This window comes from Onychostoma macrolepis, chromosome 07 (assembly GCF_012432095.1).
Source record: "Onychostoma macrolepis isolate SWU-2019 chromosome 07, ASM1243209v1, whole genome shotgun sequence".
In the NCBI taxonomy this organism is placed as follows: domain Eukaryota; kingdom Metazoa; phylum Chordata; class Actinopteri; order Cypriniformes; family Cyprinidae; genus Onychostoma; species Onychostoma macrolepis.
In genome coordinates this window covers 45,154,619-45,168,235 of record NC_081161.1, presented here as the reverse complement: position 1 = coordinate 45,168,235, position 13,617 = coordinate 45,154,619, and the positions used below count along the sequence as shown (strand labels likewise).

The window sequence follows — 13,617 nt, the reverse complement described above, 5'->3', positions numbered from 1 at the left end:
TCTTTTTAATAATTTTCAGCAACTGAATAATTTCACCATACAAGACCATAAATTCACAACAAAACAACAAACAAAATCCATGAATTGCACATGTCAGATTACATATCTATTAAGGCAACACAGCATTGGCAAATGGCAGAAAAAATAACTAACAGATATCACCAGACTTTCCCAGTTGATTGATTACATTGTTGTTGTTGTTTTTTTGTATTCCAAGTTTTCTGAAATCTTAAGTTATGAAGAGGGGATTATGTTATGAGAGGAAAGTTTGGATTTCTCTTTCTATGTTCAAATTTCAACATGTTTTACAGAATACAATGTTGAGTAAAATCAAATGATCGATATACAAACAAACCCCTCTGTAAAATCCTTCAGAATATAAGCAAGAATAAAACTGTAAAATATGATGCAGGTAGGTGCTGCTGAATTGGAGACAGATACTCATTTTGAGAAAATGGCCTTTACAGATATGCATTATAATTGAAATCTACAGATGCAAAGCGTTAAAGTGCAGTAATAAAAAGCAAACCCTTCTATAAAAGCATTCAGAATATAGACAGGAATAAAACTCTAAAATGTTGTTCATGTAAGTGCTGCGAAAGTGGAGATAAAAACTCGTTTTGAGAGATTGGCCTTTAAAGAAATAGACTGTAGCTGACTTCTACATACAGAAATAGAGAAAGTGCAAATAAGAACGCAAGTGTATTTTGAATGTTTTCCTTCCACTATTCTGAAACATGAAAAAAGCCATGCAATTTGTGTGTAGTGTCTCGCCTTAAAGAGCCAGGATGAGTGAGTAAATGCTGTGTCTGTGTTACTGGCAGTAGAAGGTCATGACGTTCTGCTGGTTTCCTCGTATGAGCAGGACTGGACAGTGCAGACCGCAGCTCAGCGTGTTCAACCAGGCCATATAGAGACAACTGGGACAATCCGCCTGCGGTACGGGGAGAGACCTAAAACACACACACACACACACACACACACATGTTTATTAATAATTAACAGGTGTGTTTACCCTCAAATTATGATTCTTACATTTCAAACGTTGATGATTTATGAGGCTCCAATATTATCAGATTGTGCTTTGTGTATGAATTACATATTGACCAGCAGCCAGTAATGGTTAATGGAATTACAGTCAATACTCACACTAGAACCAGCGCGGCGTGCTTCGAATTCCTCCGTATGATTTCATTCAGCCGCACTTTCCTCTCCGACTGTCAAAGGAGGAAAGAGACTTTGAGCTGGTGAGTTGGATTTATTATTGTAGCTGGACACTGAGGTCAAACACACACACCTTGAGTCTCAGAGCGTCCATCTGTTTGTCCATGATTTTCCACGGGAACTCTGTCCTCTGCTGCTGCGTAGTCCTCTCGTCCAGCTGTCCCTCATTCAGCCTGAAGGGGGCGAGCGTTTCCTCAAAGCGCCTCATGCTAATGACAACAAAGACGTTCTGTTACAGCATTCGGTTCTTATTACCACAGCGCATCTCTTTCTTTGCTTCAAATTGATTTCATATGAATTAAATTCAGACCCGTTTGGGGTAAACCTACTTTTTGGCAAGGGGCGGCCGTTCGCTGTCCGTCATCACAATCACATCGTGAACGTCCAGTCGGAAACGCTGGAGCAAAATCATCATTCTGAGCAAGATAAGAGATTTTATTAATAGGTTAGTTAAATAATAAATATTCAAGAACAAATCGGTGTATAGAGTTGCAGTAAGCTTTTATCTACATTTTCAAAATACAAGCAGACGATGCAAAACGCTCTTTGCTTTAAAACTTATGCTTTGAATTGTAAAGGAACTTGAATTTATGGAGTTTAATAATTTTGCTGACTAATAATTTTGATGATTTAGATTATTCCCTATTGATTCAAGTGATTCAAATGATTCTTTTAAATCCAATGATTCGGATAACCTGATTTTTCTGATTTTATGACTTTGGCAAATCCGAGCACAGTTTGAGACATTAATGAGATCTGTTCTGCTTTTTGGGAACTTTTTCCTTCTAAGAAGAAACAGTTCTCCATTTAATCAAATTCCTATCTAGAATAAATGTGAGATAGTCACACTTTTCCTTTTCCTATAGGTAATGGTCCAGATAGTTCAGATGATTAAAATGATTCACAAATCTCACTCTTTGCGGTCATTCTCCATGGTTTGCTGCTCTCCAATGACGAACACTCTGACTTTGCTCCGTCTCCAGCGTTTTCTTCTGCTCAACAAGTATGGCACTAACAGAGTCAAACCTGAGACAAAGAGAGGGAGATTTTAAGGACTTTAACTGCATTACTTAACTGTTTGTTGACCCAAATTATGACAATTGAAGCCTTGTAATGAGTCCAATCCATATCTGACCTCCATCATCAGAGATCCAGTACACGTCAATGGTCTTCTTCCCTTGTTTGCTCTGGAACACAGTTTTGATCTGATCGATTGGCACGCTCGTTGTGTTGTCGACATCTAAAAGGGCAGAATTAGATTAAAGGAGAACCGAGGAGCGAGATAAGGTTGAAGAACAAAGAGAAGACGAATCGATCGGTTTATTCACCTGAATCAGCGTCTGAAATCTGATCATCAGACTCTATGGCCTCGTCCACCTCAAAAGCCTGATTGACTGTCAAACACACAGCATACAATTACTGCAATTGTTCAATTATCGTACAACACAAACACACACACACAGACAAACACAACATACCCTCAGTCTCTAACTCGTCTCGGATGTCCAGTCCGTCCACCATGCGGAGAACACACACGCCATGGTTGGAATCGAAAGAGTCACTGAGAGCAAACAAAAATAGTTTATTCGAGTGAATCTCACAAAAACATGTCCAGGTCTCATTCCAAGACCAATTTCAGGTCACAGTAATTTACATGAAGACATATGCCAAATATTCACATTTGCCCTCCAATTTTCACATTCCCTCCCATATTTTCATATTTTCCCTCCAAATTCTCATTCTTAACAGAGATTCTCTTCAGAAAAGGTTACTTTACCAAGTTTATTATTATTAAAAACAGCATAAAGTAGAAGAACTAAAACTTTCATGGTGTATAAACACTTTACAAGTTAAGTAATGTTTGTTTCTGCATTGCACTCAAGAGAATGAGATTTTGCATTACTGTTACTCCTTTCTGTACAAATCTCTGGAAGTGCAAGGTTATTTTCACTCACTATATGGTGTTGATATAGTCCTCTATGCCTTTACTGCTGCTTTCCTGCCAGTTCATTTTGAATCCCATCACCAGTATATTCGGCTTCAACTTTCCCAAACCAGAAGCCTTAAGAGACAAAATAATCCAATAAACAAACTCGTTAGGAAAAAAATTTAATCACTAATGCTTTATGCATAAAACACGAGGAGTCATTTTGTGCTATGTACAAAACCATTTTAAAGTACAGTAATTGTCTCACTGAAATTACAACCGTATGTAATATTTCATGCAAAAAGCGATTTGCACAGTGATCTGTTCTACTCATGTTCTACTAAGCATCGAGGTGTTAGTAACCTGTAGAAGATGCCGGGCTCCTTCTCTCAGATTGGATGCCTTGAAGGCCGTGTAAAAGGAACGGACCTTCCTCTGATTGAGCCACTTTACCATGTCATTAGAATTGCGCTGAGACACAGACTTCACATCATCCTAAAAGCAAGAAACAGAGCCATGATTTTTTTTAGGGCAGCAGAACTGTCTCAAGTTTTTTTTTTTTTTTAATTGCCAAAGAAAGAAAACTAAAGCAGTTCTACATCATTCAGCTGGTTCTTACCATGAGAATTTCGCCACAAATCATCAAACTGACATTTTTAGTGAAAGAGCCCACAAAGTCCACCAGTGCTGGACGCAGAGTCGGAGGACCCGTCAGAACCAGACACTGAGGCCTGATGAGACGAAATGAACGAGTAAATATATGGACCTATATCACGGTAAACATTATTTTAATTAAAGTGAATGAAAGTGAGGCTATTCAATGGATTGAACTGCTGTTGATCATTCAGCAGATAAAACAGGACTTGATTTTATCCATCAGGACTGACTACCAAATTATTACTAGTTATTATCATCATCAGATGGTGAAAAGTGGGCATTACTATGGAAGCCCTTTTCCACCAAAAAAAATAAAAATAAAAATAAAATCACGCTTTGGTAAATCATAATATTAAATCAAAATATTGAGATTAAAAAGTTTGACTAAAAGTACAAACAACAAAAGAAATGGCATAATGATATAAGCCATAACAACGAAAGAAAAATTTGAAATTGTGACATTAAAAAGTAAAAATGTATGTCATCTCATAATTGACGTACTAAATCAAAATTATGACAAATTAAAATGTCTCAGTTTCAACTAATGATTTTTTACTTTTTATCTCATACTTATTTATGACTATAGCTATTGGTTATCTTTATTAAATAGCCCCTTTGTGATTAAAATGATTTCAACATTAAGGTCAAAGAACACAAAGCATTTTAATAACATGCACTGATGAATCATTCACAATAAAACCAGAAACATGAATTAAAAATGGATTGTGCTTCTATCGCTCGCAGCCTTGTGCTCATTCTCTTCTATCTGACCTGTAGTTTTTGACGTGATCTTCGACTCCTGCGAGAGACACGGAGTAGGACAGAGCCATGTTGTAGGTACTGGCCTGGACAGACGAACCCCAGTTCACCTCTTGAACGACACAAAAAACGTTCAGACATCCTCATCATTTTTTTGTAAAAGGATACAATTCAGTGCGATCATTATTTTGAAGGCTCAACATCTCACCGGGTTTCTTATAGGCGACGTAGCCGAATAAGAAGATGATTAAACTAAAAGCAATGAGCGCTGCCCACCAGGTGAGCAAGAACATCAGTACGACAGAAATAACGGCACCAAACAAACCCGTCCAGGGGCTGAAGTACCGAAACGATGGTCTCCACCCTGAAAATGAGCAGAAGACATGTTCAGGAAACTCAACAGGCTTTCAAAAAGCAGCTTAAATGTAAGCATTACTTGTTTACATATTGCATTTTTGTTTGGCTATCATTGTACATTCATTATTTGTGTAAATATTCTATATTATTTATATTAGTTTCCTACAGCAAAGTTTCAACAATCTCAATCACTTCAATGTAATTTTATGTGTGTATAACCTATTCAGTCGAATCATTTTCATTCATTTTATTTTTACTCACCGGGTGAATTAGTGATAGAAGCGTGAAAACAACTGAAGTTGATGAGAGCGTAAGAACAGAGGAAGAAGTTTGAGATCAGAGGAGCGATTACGTTCAGTTCAGCTGTGGAGATATTAAAAATGATTTATACAATAAACATACAGAATACTTCAAGTATAAAACGACAACATTTGATTTAAAATCAATATTACATGTTTAACATGTATAAGAACGTATAAAGGAAATGGTCTAGCTGCAACCTAGTCACCTTTTGCATTTAAACACTTTTTTGTCTCCACTAGTTTATTTGAAATGATCCTGCAAATATTTAATCTCTTAATTAAAATGAGCTCATAAAAGCTGCATGCTAAAGCATTAGCAAAATTATGTTTAAAATGTTTTTTTATTCCACATAAACAAATGTGCATGTAATATATAAGTGTACATTATCTTTGAATAATACAAGTTGTGTTAAATAGTATGTTGCTATTCGACTCACCGATCAGAATGAAGCACATGGCAATGATGTAACACAGCAGATACGCTCGCAGTGGCTCGTTGTTTTTCCCATAACCCTTTGCAAAGAAGCCGATGTAAGGGTAGATGTTGTCTTTACAGAGACACTGTCCCAAGAGGAGGTGGGTGGAAAAAAGTGTTTTTGTTTGAATTTTACAGGTCATGTTCACTTTGATGAGCTTATGAAGTTGCATATTAGCTATTATCTATTTCAGAGTATGCCATTTTACCTGGAAGACTTTGGGTGCGGAAACGAGAAACGCAAGGGCTGACGACAGGGTGGCCGCAAATATGCCCGCATAGATCAACGGACCAAAGCCGGAGACCTGGATCAGGACCTGGGGATTAACCACATTAATGCTAAATGATTTAATCTGTCAAACCAGTGGAGCGTCTAAAAGAGTGATTCAGAAGAGTAGTGAACAGTTTGATTAATTCAACTCAACTATAAATGACCTACAATTATATATGGTCAAGATAAACCATATATACATATAAACACTGAGATTTTGAATGCAACTTCCAAAATGAATGTATGAAGGAATGAATCAATAAAATGATAATTAACTTAAAATGACAAATAGCCATTTAAGAAAGAAAGAAAGAAAGGAGGAAAAACAGAAAGAACTGAAAACAAGAAAGAAAGAAAAGGAAAGGTATGATTAGTGTAGCTTTCTCTAAAATGCTGTGGCAAAAATCATGCAAAAAACCTAAAATCCCTCGTCTTCATTTGGTCAGCCTGGTTGGGCCACATCTTTTGCGTTAAACCGAATATGGTGACCGAATATCTATCTTTCCTGTTTTGCTTTGCTCCATTCAGTAGAAATTCCTGATGATCACTGGCTGTCAGTTCAGGGGTATTTCACTATGTTTATTTCTAGTGGATCAACTATAACCACTAGACTAACCCGTCTTACATTCACACACCAAACTATGAATCTAGTTCACAGCCTCAGCTGAGAAGACTGGTCCCTGGTGTCTTCTCAAGAGGACAGCAGCACACTGAAGATGCTCACCTGGAAGTTGTTGGAGAGACCGAAGGAGCAGGTGCCGCTCTGCTGGCACTCGGTGAAGTTCCAGCCCAGACCGCAGCTCAGACCCTCGCACGCCTCGGTGAAGTTCAGCGGCAGACTGTCGTTCAAGTTACCTGAGGCGTCGCGCAGCACACACGCTCCTGCCAGAGAAACACAGGCTTTTAAACCTCTACTCTACAATAAATCTATTAAAAATGCATTAATTAACATTAATCAAAGATAAAGTGAAGATGTTTCATTTATAAAAAATAAGGACAGTCTTATGCAGAAAATTGCTATGTTGCTTTACAAGCATGAACAGGTGGTCATTATATTTATTAACTGCATTGGCTAGAAAAAAAAACGGTGCTGATACTCAACTCATGTTGCCCGTAATGGCATATGAATTTGGCAATAAACTTCATTAAATACTCACCTACAGTTGAAGAAATGGCTAAATAGCTAACGGTGGTCCAGAATATGGCCATCAGTGTCCCTCTTGGGATGGCAATCTCAGGCTCCTGAAACGTTCACAAACACACGATCTGATTAACACCTTAGTGCCATAATCACAAGTATCTAATCAAAATCACTGTCACAGAAACTTTATTCATTCATTCATGTATTCAAGAACTGTGAACAAATAATAATAATAATAATAACTCAAAGTTTAGTAGTGTCTTTATTTTTGGCATGTTTGCAGATGTTAATTACCTTCAGATCTCCTGAGATGTTTGCTCCAGCGAGGATCCCAATGGCAGATGGGAAGAAGATGGCAAACATTCGGAAGAAGTCACCGTCCGCACCTCTCCAGTCTGGGAAGAGGTTCTCCAAGAAGATCTCGCCTGGAAAAAACAATGCAGTTATCAAAATACTTTAGTTATTTAGCAAAATAATTTCTGGAGTGTGTTGCAAGGAAACGAACACCATTCTTTAGCCATTCTTATGTTGCTTTAAACCTGTATGCTATTAATGAACAATTTAGTGTTCTTTTTTCACTTCACAACATTTTCTTTTCCCCATATAACACTTTATAGTGACTACGTCTATCAAACTACAAAAAGAGCAAAAAGACACCTTAAAAGTAGTTGAAAAGATCAAAACTAAAGTCATAAATCAAAAGAAGTTGCACTTTTGTTTCACAGAAGAATAACTGTTTTGCATGTCATTCCAAACCCATAAACTAAGTGAGTAAATAATGATATGACTTTTATTTTCAAGCAAATATTGCATAAATCTTTACAGTTATTTGTATGGTACTAAGTAATCTTGTCTGGTTTTATAGAAGTTAAATATTTCTAAACCAATTCAACTTCTAGGAACTGACTAAAACCTATTTGGTTCTTGACAGACACTTTGTTGCACATGCAAACGGACACATGAACGCTTCACACTCACTGCGGTAACTGAAGACACCTATGGACTGTTTCTGGAGAGTCGGCGGAATCAAAGTGCCAACAAAATAGTTGATGAAAGACACCATAAGAACCAAGAAGAACAGGATCTGAGTCTATGAGAGCATGAAAAGAAAAGGAAAAAGTCAGAGTTTCATAACAAGGGCTTTGTGAACCTCTAGAGGTGTGTGAAGAAACTGCAGGCCCGTGATGTTGGGACAGAACTGCTCACTATCCAAATATATCCATTAAAAATGTATAACTTTCAAAAAGCAAAACCAAAAAAAAAGTTGATTGATACAATAAAAAAAAGTAATATTTAACTTTTTGGGAAATGTTAGCTTTACTTGAAACCAAGAATTTCAAGTAAAATGTTAATCAAATGGCTTCAGGTGACAAAAAAAGGTCAGGAACCCCTGAATTAATTAAATGGACAAGAAATAATTCATTTTCAGCAAATGCTGGTGATTTTTTTGTGACATAATATGTATATTAAACACACACACAAACACACACACATGCACACATTCAATTATTCAAAAGCAGAATGAAGATGTTTCCCAATGCATCACTCAAGTTTTATAAGACACATATAGCCAATGGTGACTCTACTGTAAAATGCGTGTTTATTTTCAGGATTGTACCTTAGATTCCCACTCCATCCCAGCCAATGATATGAGAAGCAGCACAGTGACTGTGATAGATCCTATAATTCGGACGTCATTGATCGAATCCACAATTTGGGAGTCATGTTCCTATTGCATCATAAACATATAGGCTATCATATTACAATGGCATAACATGCACACAGTGCACACATGCAACAATGTCATGCAACAGAAGTCTGTGTTCATTTGAGTCATTCTTACAATGAGAAGATCTCTGACGGTCTCCGAAAATCCCACCGTGTTGAGCGCACAAGCGAGAGCGTTGGCGAAAGAAAACACCACACCGATGGGACCCCCCAGCTCAGGACCCAGAGTACGGGAGATCATGAAGTACGCGCCGCCTGACGGGTGGAGGAGAGATGTGAGAGAGAAATGTAAAGAAATATGATGCATGCTGGTTGCTTAGTGGCGGCAATTATGATATTCTGGGCCCAGTTGTTCTAAAGCAATTTGGATTTCAGCTATCATATTGTATCAAATCTTTAAAAAATAGGTAGTTCAAATGTTTTGATCTGGACCAAATCTTCCAAATCCACATCATTCTGATCCACATTAAACATTTTAAACAACTGTACCCTGGTCTCTAGATAATAATCAGGTCTTTTTTTTTTTTTTTTTCAGTCAGAATCTATTGGAGTTTTTGCACACTTCTCACCAGGCAGTAAGTCACATGATTATATGTGACCCTGGAGCACAAAACCAGTCTTAAGTCGCTGGGGTATATTTGTAGCAATAGCCAAAAATACATTATGGGTCAAAATTATCGATTTTTCTTTTATGCCAAAAATCATTAGGATATTACGTAAAGATCATGTTCCATGAAGATATTTTGTAAATTTATCAAAACTGAATTTTTGATTAGTAATATGCATTGCTAAAAACTTCATTTGGACAACTTGAAAATATTGATTTTCTCAATATTTTGAATTTTTGCGCCCTCAGATTCCAAATTTTCAAATAGTTCTATCTCAGCCAAATATTGTCCTATACATCAATGGAAAGCTTATTTATTCAGCTTTCATATGATGTATAAATCTCAATTTTGAAAAATTGACCCTTATGACTGGTTTTGTGGTCCAGGGTCACATATGTCTGTAGCACAAACCACGAAGGACGAGTTACTCAGCAAAGCATCACTGATAATCACAATCTGATAGGTTTGATGTCAAGCTCTTGTCCAGTGACTCACCAGAAGATACTCTTCCATTGGTGGAAATGGCTGATACAGACAGAGCCGTTATGGAGGTCACAAGGACTGACATCAGTATAATTAACCATGTGAGAACTAAAGCAGAGGGGAAAAAATTAATAGGACATAATGTCTGCACAGAGCTCCAGTTCACAGAATAGACAAAACACATGAAAGATAAGTGTTCATGAGAGATTGCACACAGTTCTGGGAAGTCCTATGAATGTTTTTGACGTGGGAATTTCTTGAGCAACATTATCTTTACCAAAGTAAATAGCCTGTGGTTTCATTATAGGAAGTCACATTATTGCATTGCACAGTTTATCTAGAATGACCCGGTGAAAAAGTAACCACTTTACGGGATTGTTTTATATATTAATAAAAACACAGGCTTACGGATTCCTGCTTGAGATGTGATCCAGGACAATCGCAGGAACAGAATGACTCCCCAGATATTCAACATACAGCGAATCTGAAAGACAGAAACAGAGCGTGTATGCACGCGCGCGTTTGGCCGTTTGCACGCACGCATGTGAACGTCTCACGGTTTCTCACCATAACCCCAGTGACCCATCCGAAGCGCACTGGCTGGGCGGTCTTTCCTCCTGTCCCGTTTTCCTCAGACCCATTTCCAGTCTCATGTAGCGCAGAAACGCTTCCCCTACCAGAGTCGCCCGTGTTACTGCCGGATTCTGCATCCTAAACCAATACATACATGCATATTCATAATTTAGGTTCATATAGAGTTATGCAAAACTACCTTACAACGGAGCAGTAGTTTCCCTGATAGCACACGTCTATTTGACGTCTACTTTTACATCTGGAAGACGTATTTTTGCTCATCTGCAATAGCCTATGTCTAGGACGTTTCATATCAGATGTCAAAGACGTCTATTAGATGTCTTTAAGATGTTTATGATTTAGAATGTACGTGGAACTGACATACAGACGTCTGTCAGATGTTTGTACTCAACAGATGCTTTCCAGATCAAGTGATCTTTAACAGACATCTTTAACAAACATCTTCAGGACTTTACAATTGAATTGGGCGATTATAATTATTTAAAGTTATATCGATATATTCTCCTTAACCTAAATATAACCGTTGGTATTGTCCTGACATTTTATCCTACCTCTCAGATTTTCCTACCAAGGCTTCCTGCGCATGCGCAAATCAATATTGCGTCTTTTTTCTCATGTTGAACAACAATATTTAATGTATATGCATTACTGTATGGGTAGGTTTAGGGTTGGGGTAGGTGTAGACATTAATAAAACACAATCTAATAGGTAGAAAAAAAATATTTATTGTTGGTTTCCGGTAGCTGTATCCCTTCTAGCCACAACCGCGAATATAACACATAATTACTGTATTTGCATTACTGTAAGTGTAGGTTTAGGGTTGTGGTAGGTGTAGACATTAATAAATCATAATTTGACAGGTAGCATTTTTCGTTGTCGAATTGTACTACCTAATGTTTTAATGGGAGGTAGCAAAATCTGACAGGGTAGCACAAATCGACAGAACAGGTATACCTCTGGTTTTTTTTTTTGTTGTTTTTTTTTGTTTGTTTTTTTTACCCCTCCGGAATTTGTTTTATTAGGCTATATAGCCTATTAGGCTAGTATTCTGGTTATAAACTTAGATTTCCTGGAAGAAGTATGCCATTTGTCAACGCAGAAGTAAATTGTATTCAGTTCACATATGCCAAATATTTTTTATTCTGTTCAAATGTATAAATAACTAAGAATAACAGAGCACGGTAAACGGATTACATGGTAAATTATTTGCGCTAAAGTAACGGGTTATGAATTTAACAATAACTAAAACAACATGTTAAAAATAACCGCAAAATTAACCGCTTATTTGCACAGCTAAATAATTAGAAAAGGTTTAAATTGGCCTGACCCGCTTTTACGTTAAAAATAAAAATGAATAATAATAATAAGATGGCTAGATGGCGCTGTCACAAGGTCTTAAAAATGCGGTCCTAAAACTACATACTTTGGTACTTCAGGGCTACTTTTTTCTTTTTTTCTTCAAGCACATGACTCACATCAGCAACCTTGCGCAGAGTCTCCAGCGATGGCCTGCTGCGCCGGATGCGGCCCGTGGCGGTAGCGTTGGCATAAAACTCGAGATGCGGCATGGCATCTATGGTGCTGTATATGGAGGGTCGTCTGTTGTCCTGCCTTGAGTTCATTACATCTGACGGCCTTCGTGTCGGCGTTTCCATTGTGACAGCCGTCTCACTGCCGGTGCTGTAAGAGGAGTAATGCGGAGGAGCCTCTTCACTCACCGAAAAACGACCTGGGGACAAGTTCTCTGTGCCCTCCAGCCTGCGTTTGGAGAAGCGGTGACCCATTTGTACACCCGAAAACTCAGAATATCAGCTTTTCCTGGAACGCAAAATAAATAAATAGGCCTAAATAGCTGGTCTAGACCTAATTTTATTAGGCAATTCATTTTTGAAGCATTAACGATTATTTATTTTTTTAAGAAATAAATAAACACAAACACACATTTATACTATTTATTTTATATATTTTAATGTTTATACATTATGTAATTAATTTAAATGAATGAAAATTGTTATATTTCATATAATTTACCCAGTTAAATCAAGAGAATGAATAAAGAAAGAAAGAAAGAAAAATACACCATATTGTAGATTCTACACCACTTCCAATCTAATTCTACTGCTTTTATCAAACTCGTGACATTGATATGGTGAACTCCTTGTACAGACATATTTGTCTTTTGGCAAAATAGTTGATTTGGAAAAATAAAAGAAGAGGTTTGATTGTACTCCACTTACTTGATGTTTTTCAGCTGGTTGACGGCTGCTCTCCTCTTCCTTTGAAACTTTGAAATAAAAATGAACAAATAGAGCACACCACCACCGACAGTATTATTTTTTCATCTCCCTTTGAGCAGCTCTGCAGTTTTGTGTTCGGTTATCATCTTGGCATTCTTAATTTATAGCAAATGTTACACCTCCTCTCATCCCACGTGGACGAGCTCTGGTTTCTGCGTAATTCATGACATACGAGATGTCAAGCGCGCTCCGTTTCCTCTTCGGATTATCCTGATAACGGTATATCTGTATCAACTGGTTCCGGTCAATCATTAACCCAAATAATGACATATAATATGAGACTGATATTACATTACACAGAATGCAACAGTAAATGGAAAAGGTGGTATAAAGAGCTAAAAAATTGACTTCTGATAGATTGTATGATATGATTGAACGTTTATGATATATAGTCAACAAAGTAGGCTATATGGAGATTAAAGCGTTTAGCTGAATTGACAGTAGCCTACTTAATATAGGTACACAAAGGCAAATGCACAGCAAAAGACACATGAGTGTACTTTATTGTTACTGATTTTACGATCTTTTGGAGAAACTCCTTTTACAAACGTTCTAGACTTTATGGCCTCGAGGTCTCAAGTTCACTTGTGTAAAGACACGAGTGATCTTGGATAGGAAACTTTTATTAACATAGTGTTCAATGCTTTACACAACTGTGAAATATGCCATAATTTGTCAATGCGCGCACACACACACACAGGTTTGTATACAAACCTTATCTTGCGCAATTTGTTGGCTAACTGCTCATTCCTGACTGTGCATGTTATGAGCATTCTAGGGAGTGCGACTCATCT

General features: G+C 37.3%; 1 protein-coding gene across 1 annotated transcript; it reads right to left on the bottom strand.

Moving 5' to 3' along the window:
- Positions 1–14: 14 nt before the first annotated feature.
- On the bottom strand, positions 15–12,310 carry slc12a10.1 (solute carrier family 12 member 10, tandem duplicate 1). Its single transcript, XM_058781619.1, has 26 exons — positions 12,002–12,310; positions 10,500–10,643; positions 10,341–10,416; positions 9,945–10,040; positions 8,957–9,096; positions 8,732–8,842; positions 8,092–8,203; positions 7,408–7,538; positions 7,130–7,214; positions 6,697–6,854; positions 5,911–6,018; positions 5,664–5,787; positions 5,186–5,287; positions 4,776–4,931; positions 4,580–4,679; positions 3,771–3,882; positions 3,515–3,646; positions 3,180–3,286; positions 2,703–2,785; positions 2,553–2,618; positions 2,360–2,464; positions 2,139–2,250; positions 1,554–1,640; positions 1,298–1,433; positions 1,150–1,217; positions 15–953 (listed from the first exon to the last, which is right to left on the bottom strand). The coding sequence occupies exons 1-26, from the start codon at positions 12,308–12,310 to the stop codon at positions 815–817; spliced, it is 3,099 nt and encodes a 1,032-aa protein (XP_058637602.1). The 3' UTR covers positions 15–814.
- Between the last annotated feature and the right edge of the window lie 1,307 nt (positions 12,311–13,617).

Coding starts and splice junctions, on each gene's coding strand:
- slc12a10.1 (XM_058781619.1), bottom strand. CDS start 12,310: ATGGGTCACCGCTTCTCCAAACGCAGGCTGGAGGGCACAGAGAACTTG. Junction 10,417..10,499: donor GATGGGTCACTGGGGTTATG/GTGAGAAACCGT, acceptor TCTGTCTTTCAG/ATTCGCTGTATGTTGAATAT. Junction 5,788..5,910: donor CCGCACCCAAAGTCTTCCAG/GTAAAATGGCAT, acceptor CTCTTGGGACAG/TGTCTCTGTAAAGACAACAT.